At 41.8% G+C, this 19,120-nt stretch overlaps 1 protein-coding gene across 2 annotated transcripts in view; it reads left to right on the top strand.

Moving 5' to 3' along the window:
* The window catches only part of pdlim4 (PDZ and LIM domain 4), a 51,430-nt gene that overhangs the window by 22,770 nt on the left and 9,540 nt on the right, over positions 1-19,120 (top strand). Inside the window, exons 3-6 of one of the 2 annotated variants that reach the window (XM_074610234.1) lie at positions 862-943; positions 14,316-14,389; positions 14,426-14,704; positions 15,950-16,107. In XM_074610234.1, the coding sequence (XP_074466335.1) occupies positions 862-943; positions 14,316-14,389; positions 14,426-14,704; positions 15,950-16,107 (593 nt within the window). Of the gene's footprint in view, positions 1-861; positions 944-14,315; positions 14,705-15,949; positions 16,108-19,120 lie in introns of both variants that reach the window. The other variant, XM_074610233.1, reaches the window with a different exon arrangement.

Here is a 19,120-nt window from a genome sequence, read left to right on the forward strand (position 1 = left end):
TATCTCATCTTATCTTAACATGATTCAAACTGAAATGTGTTTCCGTTTATCACTATGAAACACGTCTGGAGTATTGAGGTTGAAGAGTTTTAGAATGCATATATGTGGCATCTAAGAGTGCAAATGGTTGTAAGCATTATGCAGGATTTGTGTTATGAAGAGGGGCTCCTTGGGAAACGTTCTCCCTGATAAGGGGTCCCTGGGTCCAAAAGCTTTGAGAGCTTTAAAATGTAGTTTATCATTGCTGCCAGTCCAAAAGCAATGCATTTTTTTTGTAAGGAAATGCAACTGGAGTCAATTACTGGTAATCTGAGCAGGAGTGGGTGAAGCCTCAGATACCAGTAATTCAGTTATCACTACTTTAGAAAAATCCATGGCCCAAAAACTGGATAGTTCATACGGTGGAGTTATGATGTGATGATGACTTTATCTTCGTACCAGTGGGAGGAGGCCGGAACGTAGCTTTCCTAATGTGAATACCTGCCAAATGTACAAACTACACATACACATCCATGCATACACATACAAAGCCACCAGTATATGATTTGTTAACTGCAGCTATGTGATAGTTTTGGCACATAAAGGGGACAGCAGTTGGAGGGATATCGTGTGACGCTCAATTCGTCATCTTTCCCACTTTACAGTAATTCTAAGAGGATTTAAGGGAATACTGTCTTTGCTTTCACTTTTTTTTTTCAGTCATTCCCACTCAGAAATAATTACACTTTATACACTGGATCTTCTGTGGAAAACCTGTCGGCAAAGAAAAAAAAAGTCATACAACTGCATGCTTCAACACCTGGGTGTTCGATGGCGCAAGATTTATCTGACTCTCTTCCTCTCATGGGTATTGTCTTTCAGGTCGGGCTCAGGAGACAGAGTGTGGTCGCCAACAGTTAGTGAAGATGGCAAGACGAGCCCTTACATGGAGCCTGACTCACAGGTAACCACTGTTTACTCTGGATTTACCCGAAGCACAAGCAACAAGGGGTTTTTCTTTGGATTTAAATTCACACCCACTGGGAAACTGTCAGAACTGATCTGCTTGAATTTTTTCCTGCTGCCAACACAGAGTTTCAGTGTTCGGATTTCAGTCAGGTGTTGGCTGAAAAAATAAACTTCAAATTACTCACCAGACCACAAATGGAGGAAAGAAATAATGGGTGAAGTTAGCTGGTGAAGTCTTTGGTTGACTCATAGACCTACATTTAATATGATTGGCTGTCTCTTCCTTAGTGGAAGTTGCTGTTTCCAGAAAATATGTTTGTATTCCCATTTAAAAATATTTATGCAACTCATATTCCTAGAGTTAAACTTAAAATTGGAACATGTGACTCTCTTAGATAATGTTATGATCTTATATGTTTATGTTACGACCACCAGTTTTAATTATTTCAACTTTGTTTCTGAGAAACCATCCGTACGTTCCAATACCCATACTACCATGCTATTTAGTATGCCAGAAAAATATGTAGTATGTCACAATACATAGTATGTTAAATGCAGTATGCCAAAAATACCAGGTTGTACATCTGAGCATATTGTTCAGTATGCAAGCCTGCATGCTTTTCTGGCTATTCTGACCCACAATCCTCTGTGCAGCGGATATATGAACAAGAAGGTCAAAGTTCAAGGCGCAATGTTGACGAATTAGTATGCATACTGCATGCGACAGTACATACTGTGTAAGGGCAGCTGCAGTATGTACTAAAAGTAAAAAGATAAAGTTTGCAATTTTGAACGTAGCCCTTGTTTTGTCCATCAGTTTGGTAAGGCGGATGTGTCTAAATACTACAATACCCATGAGCTTTAGCCAGGATTGCTATGGAGAAGAAGCAAATCAGAGCAGCAGCAAATTCAAAAAATTGTCAATAAAGTTGTGAATAAAATGCAGCGCCATAGTTGCTGATTTCATCCAAAATTGTGGCAGAGTTTTAAGATAGAGATGAGATGATTCTTGCAGAAATGCACCATGGGAGTTGTAGTTAAAATTCTCCCCAAACGTATTTACCTTTTGCTCCTCGCAACTCTATAGGCTTCGATCTGAAGTGGTTTTAGAAGGTCAGTAATAATATTTTGGAAAGAAAACTGCTGATGGATGATATTTAGTGTCCAATACTGTAGTTCATGTGACTATTAACAACATAATTTAAAGACCCCTTTAAAAACTCAATCAGATCAGTCAGTGTTGAGTTCACTCTGGATGAGATGTCAGCGAAATTTTTGACTTAACTATGAATATGACTCAGCAGCACATTTCTCTCATTGGATTACTGTTAAATTTGGTTTGTACTTTGAAATCTATTGCTTTGGATCAGGATCCTCTGCTACCTACCACGTCAGCCACATGAGAGGCTAATCCACATCTGGGGTCATAACTTAAAAGTGCAGCTCTCTGGGTGTGAGACCCAAGTCTTCTCACTCTGTTTATATCATAAACAGAATCCATGGCAACAGGCAACAACACTTGATCCCTAAATTGCATGTACACTATCATTCACATGATTATAAATGAGATAATGCATCCCACTGTTCACTGGAATGGTTTTGAAATAGTATCTTGATTGTTCTCCAGTCGTACGAGCTGCCAAACGGACATTCAAGGCATGATGAACTCTAGCAGATGATCTTTTCCAAGTTTTCCAGTGCTGGCAAGCCAACAGGTTTCTGAGCACAGAGAGAATAGGAGGTGTGTGTGTGCATGCACATATGCTGTGACTGTGTGACTGAAACAGACAGACAATGAGGATATTGTGGCTCAGACATGCGAGTGTCCATTCATCAAGTATTGTATTGTGGTAGCTGTGAAGTCGGGACTGATATATCTCTCAGCCCTCGCTGTGGCAGGGTCTCCTTGTCTAAAAAAAGGGTGGAATAGACACACAAAGAGCTGAAGTGAAATCTATATGTTCACTCATCAATGGGAGTTTTTGATGCCTTACAGGAAAGTATTGTTGTCTGTGGCATAGACGAAAGTGAAAGAAGCTTTTTAGCGTATGTAATCCATCTGGGCTGTTTGTGGTCGTGGGATCAGAATTCTCATCGGATGATTTCTCTCTCTGACATTAAGGATATCAGCAGCTTCCCACGGGACTTTTATTCTGAAATTACCAGTTGTGTTGATGTGTTGTGCTACAAAGCATTTTAGTGTATTTTGTACCATGGCCATAGAAGTTACTTGTTTCTAATTGGCTGTCAGGTGACCAGTAAAGTAGTATAAGGTAGGGCTGTCAATCGATATTAAATATTTAACCGCGTGTTTGTCCATAGTTAATCGCAAATTAATCAAATTTTTTATCTGTTCAAAATGTATCTTAAAGGGAGATCTGTCAAGTATTTAATACTCTTATCAACATGGGAGTGGACAAATGTGCTTGCTTTATGCAAATGTATGTTTATATTTAGCATTTAACATTACAAATATGCTCAAACATGGCAAACTCAAGCCTAACTGGCAACAACAGCTGCCAGTGTCATATGATGCCAATATCTATCTATCTTCTAGTGTCATATGATGCCAGTATCTTCACTAGCCTTAAAACTGGGCCCGCTACAACCTAAAAATCGCAAGGTGCGTTAATGCGTTAAAGAAATGGCGTTACAATTAATTTGTGTTAACGAGTTATTGACGCATTAACTTTGACAGCCCTAATAACAGGACATGTCAAACAAAGATTAAGTTTACAGTTAAAACATGATAAAACATGTCAGGATAAACATCATCAAACATAAAAACGAGCATTTCATGTGACCTAACGCAATACTGTAAATAACATTTTTTATCCGTGGCTGTCCAATGCATTGCCATATGTTTGATGAAATACTAAACCTGTGTGAGAGAGGAACTATCAGCAGCAATTGTTTATTCAAACACAGTAATATGAGAGGAGCAAATCTGTCTTTTCTCTCTTGAGTATCCCCTTTACCTCTCTCCGTATCTCTGTAACATCTTATCCAGTCCTTCCTCTCTCCCTCACCGAAGCCTAAAAATGTTCCCTGGCGTCTCTTTTAATGAAGCGAACCTGGACGGCTCGTAACCGCCAAGTCAGGGCCACTTTATCGTCACGCTCAGGTGGATTCCTCTGAGCATGAAAAGAGGAAACATCCGTTCCCTGGGGTCACATAAAAGACCAAGGCTCTCTCTTTCTTTCTCTTCTCAGACACACAACAATGCCGATTGTTCCTCAATGGAAACAATATATGCACCGGCGCCTCTATAACACGGTTTGAACCAAATCCAAACTATGTGATACTGTTGGCCCACAGTTGCTCCGATGATGAGCCAGTTTGGACAGCAATGAGCAAATATTAACTGAATCAAATCGCTGGATCAGGACGACAACATCATTTTTGATTGTGCTGGGAAAGATTTGAAGCAACGTGTCTGTGATACCTACGGCTATGTGTGATGTGACATGCAACATTAGGACTGTTACTAAAGCGGTACGCTTTGGCTAGCAGGGTGAGAACTGAGGCACACCCGGACACTTCAGATCGTGTATAAAGAAAACAATTCCTCTGGAAAATGACCACACATTTTTCTGGCTTACTCAGGCATTCATTGGTGTTTTTACTCGGCAGATTGACTCCATTAACTAAGAATATTGCAATATTTTCTCTACCGCTTGAGACCAATAAACTGCTCCCGAATAGTTACGAATCCAATGACGGCATTCTGTATTTAACATTCCCGTTTTTATTTATGGGACTCCTTGTTCTTGACCAACTGGCTATGTTGGAAATTCCAGTCTTGCTTGTGGGAACTGAGCGGGAAGTGACACATGGAAGCTATGAGGTGTTTCCTTTCACCTTGGGAACACAGGAGACTCTCATAAAAGTCGATGAGGAAATGTTGTATTGTTGGATATAAGTAAGTGTATGACCCGATACGGTTGATGTGACTGTTTTAGCAGCGGCCTCTCGGGTGTTTCTTTAATTAGTTTGGGGGGAATTCGGTGGAACTGTATGATGTGTTTCCAAAGAACTGTGCTCATGTCTTTAGCAGACTACTGGATATCGCACACAGCTTCCTGAAATATAAATAGTTTGATAACGACGGGTGGCAGGGATGAGATAATGATGAGGTGTCATACAGTAAGTAAAACAGCAAGTGCACATGTAGGTTTGACAACCAAATTTTAATTTAAGCTCCACCGTGTAGTTCTGGGAAGGCGAATGAGTTGTAATCAGATGCTTCACATAACTTCCAAATTTCATGCAAAATAATAGGGTGCACTTGAGAGAGAGGATGGTAAGGCAATAGCAAACTAAAAGAAGTGTACTGAAATTGATCAACAACCAAATCCGGAGCGTTTTACATCAAAGATCCCCTCATTGGAGACTGAAATGTTATATCAGTTATATCAGAACTGGAAAGTATTTCTTAATTGAAAGAGGAACCAAGGACGGCACTGAAGGCTTTCCTCGATGGAAAAGATCTTTCCGCTCTTCTCCTGACTGGCTTCAGCAAGAGTTTGATTGACAGATTGTACATCCAATCACCTGCCAAGTATTTTTTGAAAGTCCCTGCTCTTTTCCAAACAGTTTCCACTGACGGCTTCTCAGATGGTTCTGTGTAACAAACCATCTGGCGGGTCAGGTTACTCTTGCTAAACTCTTTCTGTCATGCCCATCTTTGGAAGCTAAAAAAAACAATTCCCCCTTGGGTATACTGATTAATATTTGGGAAACCTGTGATAAAATCCTGCAATTGAACTTCAGTTAAACAAGTTGTATTTTGTGGCATTTTTGCTCAATCACAATCACCTGTTTTTCTCATCCATCTTGCCATAACTAACTCATTTGCATTTGAACAGTGATGTAATGCTCAAAAAAATGGAAACTACATGACAACAAATCTTTGATTATTTGAACCGCAACGTGATCCACCGCTTCTCTTTTGGACAAAAAGAGGCCAAATGCCCCCTAGATGACCGGACGGCTGTATGCGTTTTCAGAATCCCACAACGATCACTCTCTTTGCTGTGACAGGTTTGACCTCATCTGATCCACATCGTTCATCTGATATTTTCATCAGCGGTCTTAAAGCGTTAGTGGTCAAATAAGCAAATTATCACTTCAAGATGGAAATTACATCAGGTTTTACGAGACGCCTGATGGAATAATGTCTCGTGGCTTTAGCATCTATGCCGCTGAAACATAATCTCATGCAAAAACCAACTCTCGTCATATCTTCAATCTGAACCTTTTTCCAATGAGAAAGACAGTTTTAGAGAGAAAATGCCTCTCTGCCTTGTAAAACTCATTGTACATCTGTCGTCCTACTCTTGGATCAGTTTTATGCACAAGTAAAGCGATACCAGCAGTTACTGACATGTCAGGTTTTCAAAATTCCTCCACTTAAATTACACAGTGGCAGCTTCAAGTAGGTGGGAATGGCCCATTGGTCAGTGTTAAAGCCAATCAGTCGTTTTTTGGCAAGTGATATCAGAATGCCATTCATGGCGACTCTCCCCTATTATTAAAGTGATAGCTGTTGTGGCTGAGCACCGTGGCCTTGTGGAAAGAATGAGGCCTCACAATGCGGAAGCTGAGAGGTCTGGATCACACGTCACCGAGGCTTCCAGGAGCTGGCAGCTGCCGGCGAATTCTCCGGGCTAACATTAATAGGAGCTGACAGACGGAGTCCTTGCGACCATAATTCCTTCACTGCTTGGAATTGAACTTTTACAAAAAAATGTGTGCATGATACAAATGTGTTTCATGAATATAACAGGACAGTGGCTTCCCAATATCTGGCATTAAGAATGATTTGCCTTCTAAAAAACATAAAATAGTTACAAGTTGAAAACTTGATAGGCTTCGAGGGTTGTAAACTTAATTCGTCAAAGATGCACATTTACGCTGAGGAATGATGAATAGTCAGGATTTCGTGCAAAGACTGGATAAACCATAAAAGACCCTGAATACGAAACAATATGGGGCCATTAAAGGGTTTAGAGTCTTCTCATAAGTTGCCAAAATATGTTTACTGGGTCCACTGCTACTTAATCCCTTGCCAGGGAATCCAGTTTAGCATTGCTGGGAAGTCTTTTTTGCAGCTCCGCATTCATTCACACAGCAGGCCTTTTAGATCACAGACCTCTGACCCCACTTATTTGGTTGTTTGTGTTCAGTAATCAGCCAGTAATCCCCTGAAATGTCCAAATCAGCCTTTGGGTTTTTACTAATGGAGCCCTCCCTGCTCCGCTTGGCTGTCAGCGTGCTGGGGAGTGGACGGGGTCATTGAGAGCACTCTCTACGGGGGTAAGAATTCACATTTAGAAGATTTAGAATAACCGTCTTTCTCTGGTCTTTCTACTGAATTTTGCACCAACCACTTTTATTCAACCTTCCTCTGTTAGAGTAGAAACTGCTCCATAAAAGACACATGTTTTTTAAACAGTTGTGAGACAGGAGTCTAAGGTACTAATATATCTTGTGAAAAAACTGTAGCTGTGTCTCAATTTGGATTCTTCCGTTAGTACACTTCCATGTACACTATGCACACTATGTACTTACTTGTGTAGTGTGTACATTTTCACAGTGTAGTGTTGTCTCAAATTGCACACAACTCACCGGAAGCACGGTAGATCCATTGGTGATAGTCGGCCACGGAAATCACGCCGTATCACCAGTAATTCAATTCAGACGGATAAATTAACCCAATAATGGCTTCCATCCGACTACAGTATGGTGCTTCGTTAAAAAAAAACCCACATGTATAACTTAAAGTTGTATAGTTCGGTGTTCGTCATTTCAATCGCAACTGATGCAGCTTCCTCGCCCGCCATTTTCACAACTTTGCAATAGGTTGGCGTCCGTTGAGGGTGAGATGTGTCCAGCGTTCCACACTCAGCGTTTTGACCATTACGAGTACAACATCCGGGTACTTAGAGTGCGCTGCATTTTGCCATACTTCTCAGTTTGAACGCACAGAAGTACGCAAATTGAGACACAGCACGTGTGAACTTACTGGCCTTAGCAACCAAGCTCACTGCTTCATAACTGACAATTAACTAACCCAAACTTTAATCATTTTATCAAAACTTTAAATTAGGGCTGCCTCCTCTTAGTAGATTAGTCGACCAAAATTCCTAAGTTGATTATATGTGTCTTTATGCTTCTTTCATGCCAAATTACTTATACCCTAGAAACTTCTGAGCACTTCTCTGGTGAACACAAGATGTGATTTAAAGTGGTGTTTTTGTGTGATTCTTTGTGGAGAAACTCAGTTCACAAATAGATCTGTGGAGCTTAGTGGGTAGAGCGGGTCGTACTGTCTGCATGTCGAAGTGTCCTTGAGCAAGACACTGAAGCCCAATTTGCTCCACACGCGCTTTACAGCAGCTCACTGCTCCTAAAAATACTTAGGATGGGTTCAATGCAGAGGTCATGTATGTACCTGTATGTACAGTATATGACGAATGTAATACAATTTAAATCAACTAATCGATTAGGCAACAAAACTGTATGAGTGTTAGTCGACTAAGAATGTCTTTGGTTGAGGATAGCCCTACCTGAAACATTCAGGCTGTAATGTAATGCTGTAATTGGCTGCATCATAAAGAATTTAATTCAACCCAGTGGTGACCTATGGAAGTAAAAGCTTTTTAATAGCTTTATTTAATAGAGGAAATTGATCAAATGCATCCCATTTTAAATGGATTCTAATGCTCCAGCCATCTTCCCTGGAGCGTTTCTTCCCTCTCAGACAGGCTCACAGCCAGAAACCCTAAAAACTATTATTTTCCGGTCTTTCTCCCCCCCCTCCACCTCTCCAGCTCTCTGCTATACCTCCTCTCTAGCCCGTCTGTCTGTCCTCCCAGAGAGGCACCCAGGGCCAGGCCCGGGGAGCCATAAAGGGCTGGTTTGTGTTTGGTTAGTGGTGCAGAGCGCCATGTGAAAAGCTTAATTTCGAAGGTCCAGGGGGATTAAACCATGCAGGAGGCAGGATAGAATGAAGGGGGGTGCATGTGTGTGTTATCATGAATTTGTATGTATGTGTGTTTAGTGAGGCAGGCAGGCCGAGGTCTCGGTCCTCAGTTAAAGACAGGCATATGATTTCAATTAAGGTCCTCCACCTTTTTCTCCTCCTCACCCCCTCCTCCTCCTCCTCTTCTCGTCTGTCTTCCTCTCCCTGAGCAAACTGTGGTTGTGGACGGAGGTACCAGAGCTGCAGTCTCTTCCCATTCAAGCCCTTATTAATCAGGGTAACTTTTAGTCAGGTTGATGAATGGATGAACTTGGTGTCTCTTGGCCTGAATGCACCTCAGTTAAACATAATGCAGTTTATGAGAGCCTATGCAGAGGTAAATTCACATGCATGCAAAAGAAAAACTTTCTTTGTGTCTTTCTTTCCTTCTCTGGCATCCGGTCGTCCTGAACCATTAGCCATGCTTGGTTACCATTGTAAAACAGGTCAGTGAAATCAGATGGCAGCACATAGAAGTAGACAACGCTGGTTCTCATAAATAGTTACTGCGTTTGGATCGCCTTCCTTTCTTGTCTTTTTCCCCCGCACTTCTTTCGAAGTTTCTCCTCCTCCGAGCCAGAAGGAATGCAGTCAAGACTTGGGAGAAAATGAAAGAGTAGCGATGCTCAAGAGGGAGAGAAATTAGGAAATAGATGATCTCACAGATGGCCTTTTTCAACAGTCTTGTTATGTTGAGTTGGAGATAAAACCAAAGCTGCTCATATTAACTTTAAACTGTTTTGACTACATTGGGAAAACAAGATAAGGTTTCCACGGGAATTAGGGTGATAAGGCTTTCACCAGATTAACGTGACTGTCACCTTCGGACAAAATCTACATTAAACCTATATGTAGTCCAGACGTGAAAAGGTAGAATAAATCTTTTTAAGGAGACACTTGGCTTACAGCTGATTTTCTTGTGATAAAAGGAAACCAAGCCTCCATACCTTTAGAGGCAACTTGAAAGCACTTACAGGTCCTGAATGTTACCAAACTGGCATTTTTACAAGGCATGCACCAGATGTGCTGCCTTATAAATCTGCCAACCACCCAAAGCAAATATCTTTGCAACAGGCATGCGAGGCCAGAGAGTGTTACGAGAAAAGGAGACAAAAGGAAAGGGTTGGGGAAGGGGGGTTCGGTTCAGCTGAAACAGAAGGAGTCGCACCGTGTCAGGCCGGAGTGTGAGGGTGAGAATGGGTGCACATGTACTTGCTGCTGACAACAGGGAAATATAGCTTAACACAAGTTTTTTTTTTTATTAGCCTTCCAGGTATGCACATACATAACTTTTCCTCTGGGCTCTCTCCGTTTTTTTCCTGTTAAAGTTTTTTTTTTCTGTACAGTTTTTCCTTGCGTAAGGATTAGGGCTGTCAATTGATTCAAATATTGAATCACGATTAATTGCAAATCAATCACACATTTTTTTATCTGTTCAAAATGTACCTTAAAAGGAGATTTGTCAAGTATTTAATACTCTTATCAACATGGGAGTGGACAAATACATATGCTTGCTTTATGCAAATGTACGTAGCTATTATTGGAAATCATTAAAAAAAATATATGCTCAAATCATAACATGGCAAATTGAAGCCTAAAAGGCAACAACAGCTGTCAGTGTGTCAGTGTGCTGACTTGACTATGACTGACTTGGTTGGTACCAATGGATTCCTTAGTTTCATACGACACCAGGATCTTCACTTTAGCTCTAAAACTGAGCCTGTTACAAGCTAAAAATCGCAAGGTGCATTAATGCGTTAAAGAAATTTGTTAAGGTGTTTATATTATAGCGTTAACTTTGACAGCCCTAGTAAGGATATACAGTAGGATGCTGTGCGAGTTTTGAGTCCATATGTGACTAATTTGTGATTTGGGGCTGCTGCAATAAAATGTACTTCGTCAGGTCAATTTCCCCTCCGGTCAATAAAGCAAGACAGGAATGTTTTTCCTGTCCTTTTATCTCCATATGTTCGCGTGCGACTACCTGTCCTCCTTTGCATGTTTCTGTTTGTACAGATTAGGAGTCATAAGTGTAATGTCTTTACTGTCATGCCACTGCAGGAGCGTGTAACATAATACACTCAGGGATTTTCCCTCTTTCTTGCCTCCTTTATTCTCCGAACGCAGACATGAATAAGCTCGCCTGACAGTCATACAGTTAAGGTACTGATTGATATCTGCAGATCGTGTGAATATGAGAACCGAATAATGAATTCTCATTAAAAAGGCGTGTTGGGACAGTGATTTGTTCTGAAGAACTTTTGTTCTGAAAACCCTTCCAGCTCAGGAAATGAAAGACGTAAGATGGATCGAGCTGTGAAATAAAAGATAGCGAGGTTCAAAAGGGCACTTTAAAGAAAGCAGCAAGCAAAACATTCAAATTCATCCCTCCATTATCTCTTCCTGAGGAAATGCATTCAAAAATGTTCTTTTAAAGGAAGGGTGGAGATGTTTTGGGCAGTAGGGTGGTACAGAAAGTAGTGAGATAATCATTAGAGTACCACTGTGTGTCTAATCCAGCACCAGGGCAACATCTCCAGTTGAACCTTCACTCTACCACAGTGTGGATAGAAGGACTTAGACGTTATATGTAATATATCAATATTATTAATCAGAAGATTTGAATCTCCTGAGATCTTTTTCCTCTAGAGGATGCATTTTGCCACAGTGGAATGGCTGAGGATTTGACTGTTATAAGGCCATTAAATAGTCGTTATCGGTCGCTATATGCACCATAGATGTGGGTCAATAGAGGGTTACTATGCTGTAAAAGTGAAAGCGAACCTTAAATTCAACACGTTCTAAAACTGAATGAAACGTTACGTTTTGAACGCAAACAAAAACATTTCTTTAGGTTTAGGCAACAAAAATACATCTTCTTTAGGTTTCTGTAACAAAACTACAACTTCTTCAGGTTTAGGTAACAAAACTACAACTTATTTAGGTTTAGATAAAAAAACTACAACTTATTTAGGTTTAGGCAGCAAAAACTACATTTTCTTCAGGTTTGGGCAACAAAACTACAACTTCTTCAGGTTTAGGCAACAAAACTACAACTTGTTTAGGTAACAAAACTACAACTTATTTAGGTTTAGGCAGCAAAAACACTGACTTAGGTTTAGGCAAACAAAGCCACTTTATTAAGTGTAGGGACAATATTGTGTTTTAGTTTAAAATAACTACCTTTCAAAAGTTTAAGTGAAACTTCACGTTTGTGAACATAAAGACAACTACACGTTGTTGTTTTCACATGGGATGCCAACTCCGGCCTCGTGGGTTAAAACCCTGTGTATTGTGTCCCATTCACGGTCCGGTCCCTGACCGCCACCCACATCTACTACAGCGCCTGACTTCCGTTTTTGCTCCTGTCATAATTACTACGGTCGCTAGAGATCGCCGTCACGTTCTTTTATACCTTCTTTTGGTGATCTACCATGTGAGTAGATGATAAAACCTTCTAGTGGGTGTAGTAAGCCCCTATTGAACCACATCTATGGTGCTTATAGCGACTGATGACGCCTATTCAATAGCCTGAAAACAATCTAATCGGCTGGGATTCTACAGGTAGTTTTAAAGACATTGTCAATGTAAAATTCCTGCATTGCTAAATCAGTAAATGCCCAGTGATATCAACGAAACTATCAGGGATTTTTTGTCAAATGTTGTTATTCCGTCCATATTCACAAAACATGGAGGTTGAGGGAAAATCACATGAGGTCCACCATCTGTGCAAATAGGGCTAAAGATATGGAGAAGAATCTGGTTTGGCCCTGCAGTGAGCACCAGGCTTCAGAGTGTCTGGTTCACTTGGAGAGGGAGCCGCAGAGAGTTGGGTGTTTCTGACATCCTGCCCAAACTGGGTTTGGCTCCGGGAGACGAGCACCGGCTGCCCCTGCCTGCTTCTCCGAACTTTAACCATGAATGGCTATCTGCTAGCATTTGGATCCTGGATTTATCCGTCTTCACTGTCCGAGGTTTTTGGGGAGAGGAGGACGAGGTGGTTCTAAATTTCTCCAAAGTCGTCCGTCTTAACTACAGGAGGCAGGGCAATGACAGAGCTGCTTTTCCAAGTTGTGGGCTCGTTGGTGTAGATGAGAGGAGGACTGAGAAGTGCTGATTACATTAGACCTGCGTGTTTGTGTGCGTGTCAGTACATGTGTGCATGTGTGTGTGGTCCAGGACAGGATGACATCCAGCAGACCCATCTGTTGAAATGACAGGGGTCCTGTCTGGAGAAGCTGTGAACCTCCACCTCCTGTGGCTAAGACACTTTAAACACACACAGTCACACACACACATGCACGCACGCTCATACCAGTGGCTCATCACTTGGACTGTTTCCCATCCTGCCGCATTACTCAACTTGTAAACAAGTCACTTTAATTCAGCTAGAATGTTTATAGTCTGAAGTTATGATAATGTGCAGCCCTGTTTGGTCTTTCAAAACTACTGGCTATCTTGGAAATTCAAAGCACTTAAAACACTATCAGAAGTGGTGACATCATTGCGAGCCACGCAATAAAACTTTATCTGTAACGTTCAGTCTCTGAGGCGGACGAGCCGGGCTGGCAGAGAGCGTTATCGCTGAAGTGTGCTGATAGCTGCGGTAAACACCGAGAGGCTTCGGTGAAGTCACTGCGGAGTTTATGCATGAAGAGGGCGTTGACCTCAGCATAAATATACAGTGGTGCGAGTGTAGGTGTCTGCGCATCTGTCCTGCATTAGTCCAGCAGCGCATCTGTGTGGCAGAAGAATGTAGAATGTCTGTTCCAACACATCAAAAAAGATAATAATTTAATCTTTTACAGTGTCTCAGCTCTGTCAGCTTCTATAAACGCTTCAATCCAAAGAAGAAGAAGCAGCAGCCAGTGGAAAAAAACAAAACTTTTGTTTCAATATTTACACCACACAAGTTAATTTGTTTTGACAGAAACATCTGCAGGAAATCTAACGCAAGCTCCTTCTTTATAAGCCTCGCTATTAAAGAGGGAACAGCAGAAATGAAATGGAAAAAAAAAAGCTTTTCTCTCAGACCTCACCGCTGCAAAGCCTCATTTAGGAACAACCACTGTTTTCGCCTTTGAAGAATTGTGGTTTTAAACTCAGGGCACTATTGGGCTTGTTTTCTCTTTTTACCCTCATTTCCTGAACCAGAACATGATGGTGCATTCTGTAATGGACCCATTACTCCTTTTTTCTTCCTCTTAACATTATTAATGATTTCTTATTTGTTTGTCTGGTTTTACAGAATTTCCATTCTATTAACGGCGGATATCTTGTGATGTTTTCTTTGGCTTTTTTAAAGTTTTTTAAATGTTTTTTTTTTTTTCTTCCTTTGTAGAATTTCCGTCCCATCACCAGCGGATATGGCAGTTCCAGTCGCAAACCTTCGTACACCCCTGAACCCCAGTACCCACAGTCTCCCCAGTACCCACAGTCTCCCATGTACCAGCAGTCTCCCCAGTACCAGCAGGTTCCCCAGTCCCCCAAGGTTCCCCAGTCCCCCCAGGTTCCCCAGTCCCCCAAGGGTCTCCAGTCTCCGCAGGCTCCCCAGCCTACTCACCTGAACAACGGACACTCCAGACCCAACAACGGCCACAGCTACGGATACGGGAACGGAACCGGGCACGCTCAGTACAACAACCCAGCAGGACTTTATCACAACGGCAGCAATGGAGACAGATCTCTGCCAACCAAGATGGGGGGCCTCAGCCTCAGCGCCACACACAGGTGAGCTGATCAGAGTAAAACTACAATTTACAGTTCTGACAGGATTCACAGATTAGTCTTTACGAAAATCTTGAAATGTACGTGTTCGGATTATTAAAAACTTCATTAGAACAATACAACACGTTCTCATCTCAACTCGTCATATACTGACACTTTCTCAGACCCCTCGGCGTCACTTTTTACTCGCGGTACGTGCGTAATGTTGTGAATTAAACAAAATCTCTTGCTTAGGTTTAGACAACAAACCCAGTTAGTTAGGTTTTGGAAAAACATGGTTGGGCTTAAAATGACTGCGTTTGTAAAGTGAAAATGTTACTTGACGTTGTGAACACGGGACACGAACGATCAGCTGATTGTAAAGTGAAAGTGAAACTTAACGCACAGGACATGAACAGCGGTCCCCTGGATGAAAGCCGTGTGTTGTTGGACCCATACATCTCCCCTCCCACCCAGAAAACACAACTCTACTAATAGTAATTTTTTAGAAATCCACATCCATCCATCTTTCTTTCTTCCTCGTCTCTCACTCAGTCGCAGTTTCACCAGCTCAGGCTTCTCTCTCTCTCTCTCTCTCTCTCTCTCTCTCTCTCTCTCTCTCTCTCTCTCTCTCTCTCTCTCTCTCTCTCACACACACACTCACACACATTCAGACTGCAGTGAAGCGCTTCCTTCAGACTCCTCGAAACGAGTCTGGAGACAAACATGCAGTTAAGTGTGTCAGGATTTGAGCACGGCTGTCAACAGCCCTGCTCATCTCCCAGAGGTTCGACCGTTGGAGTGTATCAGATGAACGTGACCCATCCTGTTAGCTTTGGGGAAACTTGACGGATGAATGAGCATGCAGATCCATAGCGCAGAGCTGTTGTGATTAAGACTTCATGCCCGTGGAATCACATGTAGACTGTAACGTGTACACCTCTGTTTCTCCCTCCCTCTCTGCTGTCTCAGCTTGTTAAGTTTTCTTTTCTTCCTTTGGTGGTCTAGCAACTGTCATCTGCTTTTATCTTTTTGTTTAGGCTACTTCAGCTCATTTCGTTCCTTCCTTGCTCAAACATCACATCAGGACACCACCTGATAAAAGACTAAAAATACAGTGGCCATATTTGATACCAGAAAGAACCTTAGCTCCTTTGTTGTCTTTACTGATTCCTAAAAGAAATTGATGTTCTTTGCCACCTGTCCTAATCTTTATTAAGTAGATTGCAGTACAATAATACTGTATCCTCCCTCCCTTGTCTCCTTCAGCCCAGAGCCTCCCACACAGTCCCCTGGGGGTCGTAACGGTTTCGACCCACACTCAGACGTCTACAAGATGCTGCAGGACCCCGAGGAGCCCGTCTCAGCTCCCAAACAGTCCGGCTCCTTCAAATACCTCCAAGGAATCCTGGAGGCTGAGGATGGAGGTAGGGATATATCTGTGTGAATGAAAAAAAACATGTGCACTGCAGCCTACATTTTTAGTGTTGTGCTGCTTTTCCCAGGAACAGGAAGATTACTGTAACCGATGGCACTTTCGCCGTTGTTTGCACTTTTATCACCGTTAGTTACCAGCCATCCGCTTGCCTTTGCCATGTTGAGAGCTGTTTAGAGGCAATAGAAATGCACCCTAGCACCTTTAAATGTCAGAAAATTGTACAAAATGCCAATTTCCCAAAGCCCAAGCTGAAAAATATTTAATTTAATAGAAGACTTGAAAACCAGCAAATATTCACATTTTAGAAGCTTAAGGCTTTTAATCTTTTTGCACTTTTTGCTTAAAATCGGTTAATCGATAATGAAAATATTAGTTTTTCTCAGTAATTGTCTGTCAAATCTACGTATCTATGATACCACCATATTCTTTTTGATGAGCTTTAGAGGGCTGAGCAAGGCCTGCATCTCATTACTGAGAGTGATGCATCATGTGCAACAAACAGTTCAAGGATAGCTTGCAATCAAATGACTTTGAGGAGGTTGTATTTCTCTTATTCTGCAATGATATAATATCAGCGATCGTGACTTTGATACACTCGGCTGCTCTACTGTCAACAGACTATAAATATAACGTTGAAATGACCAACATTGTTGAGCAGGTATAAAATGAGACTGCCTGCTGCGTCTGCATCTGTGCAATTCTCACAAACTATTTTCCAAAGTCAAGTTTATGATATACGTATACGGTGGAAATTCCTGAGTGAATATTTCCTCCTGCGATTCCAGCCAGAGGAACATCTTTTCCTTGCTCAGGCGGCTCCTCTCTCACTGTTTTGAGCTGCTCTGTCTTACTGGCATAGTTTTCCTTTTATAGAAAGACGCAAGACAGCGAGGTTAGGGGATAGAGAGGAAGAGTGTGAGAGAGAAAACAAGAGGACGGAGGGAGCAGGAGAAAGATGAAGTGCTTTAAATAGCTCACACAGGGATGAACATGGGAGGGAAGTTTTGGTTTGGCAATTTACTGCAAAAACAACTTCACAAAGGACAATAAAGTGAGAAATATGGTGTTCCTGTCTGCCTTCTGACCGCTCGGCATTCCAGCTTTTGAGGAGGAGTCATGTGTTGCTGACAGCAGCGGAGGAGGACTAATCCTCTCACCTAAAACATTCTTTTCAGTGTCCATGTTTACCACTATAAAGCAGGGAAAACGTTGTTAAAGTCGTAGTTATGAGCCAAGTGTTGGTATGTTACAGCGGAAATAGCCTGGACCTCAGAGAAGTGGGCTTATGACCTGTTAGCACAGATTGTCTAAGATTAATGTTTTTCCTCAACCTCAGCAACTAACACTGAGGCATGCTCATCTTTATTACTATTAGTGGAGTGTAACCAGCTGTGGATGTATGAATCTGCAGTGTCAAAGTCAGCAGAGAACTTCTCTCCAAAGATCTGCTCTGACAGAGTTTACAAACTGGTGCAGATGTTTCTGTTAGAGAAGAATGATGGCTTATAGTTGGTGCTGATTTGAATATTTTCATGCAACAAAACAACAGCAACTTGGGGTTATTGTGTCCTCCTGATATTTACTTTTGACGGTGGAAAAAAATATAGAAAATAGTGTATTGGCCCGAATGTTTGTGTTTCTGCAGTAAAGAGGTCGGAATACGATTTCAACTTGTTTTCACTCATCAGGAATTTATTTCCTCCAAAACATTTTAGCTGTCAGAAGCTAACAATAGAGTAAACTGGGCCAACTAAACCAGTTTAGGGCTGGCTAACTCTAAAAGACACACAGCAGACTTGAAGTGACTCGCAAACAACCCATAATGCATCACTCTCTGTAGGAGCTGGCAGGTGTTACATCGATATTCTTCCAATTGTATGTCTGATGTCGTGAATATTTAAATATATATAATACAATCCCTCACTTTTTCAAATGAATCAGGCCCGGTGCATGCATTTCTGCTGCTCAAGGCGAAAAATAATTATGCCCCGCCCTCTATTTCAGCCCGCTCTCATTCCCAGGGCGTCAAATACCGAATATCAGAATAAATCAATCACTGATTTTCATTCCCTGTAGAATCTTATTATCTCAGGATGAGAGTAAAAACTTCCCGCTCGGCTATCACATCCCTGGGTTTACCTTTTGATGTGAGAGCCGACCGGATAATCCACAGCGCAAGGAACAACGCTGACTGCTCCTGCAGTGAGGCCTGGAGCAGAGCCAGAACACACTGTTTCCTTAATTTAGCAGTTATCATTACACTCAGAGCAATGAGAGAGAGGCAGAGCTAAAGAAAGAGGCCGAGTCTGAAGGGGGCTGGAGGGAGAGAGACACTGCTGATGGATTAAAGAGATTTAAAGGGGACTCTTTTCGTCTGCAGCTCGGGAGACTGACAGCTTGATTGACAGGCTAAGCCCTCGATGAAACACGGAGACACCTCAGGTTTACGTTGGGATCATTTGAAAAGCTACCTGTCTCTCTGTTGATGTTTGTCCTTGTCATTTAATCTGTGTGAGAGTGAGAAATCCTCCCACATATGTTGCTAAAGTTTGTCCCTTGGTTAATGTTTTTAACAGCCCAATAAAGAAGAAACAAGTCAAATTTACAATTGAACACATTCGACGCTGAGTTTAAAGTCAAATCCTCTTGTTTTTGAATGCATACCTCGCTGTCAGGCTTTTAAATCACAGTAGTTGGTCCCCTTTTGAAGGTGAAAGCCCCCGTAGAGGCCATGTTGACTTTCAGGGGCTTTTAAAGTTAAAGCAAACAAGAGTGTCAGTTTACCCAGAATTCCTCAGACTCTGCCGTGATTGGATAGCAATGTGGATGGTAGAGGGGTGGAGTGAAAGTAAAATACTGGTGTTAAGTTAAGCAGTATTACCTACGGTTGATGATGGAAAGAAGAAACCAATACGAAGGTCTGTTTTTTCCATAACATCTGTGGGTTTTACTTAGTTATATGCTAACGAATAAGAGAAATCTTGGGGATTGCTCTGTTGCCA

This window comes from Sebastes fasciatus, chromosome 16 (genome assembly GCF_043250625.1).
Source record: "Sebastes fasciatus isolate fSebFas1 chromosome 16, fSebFas1.pri, whole genome shotgun sequence".
Classification (NCBI taxonomy): domain Eukaryota; kingdom Metazoa; phylum Chordata; class Actinopteri; order Perciformes; family Sebastidae; genus Sebastes; species Sebastes fasciatus.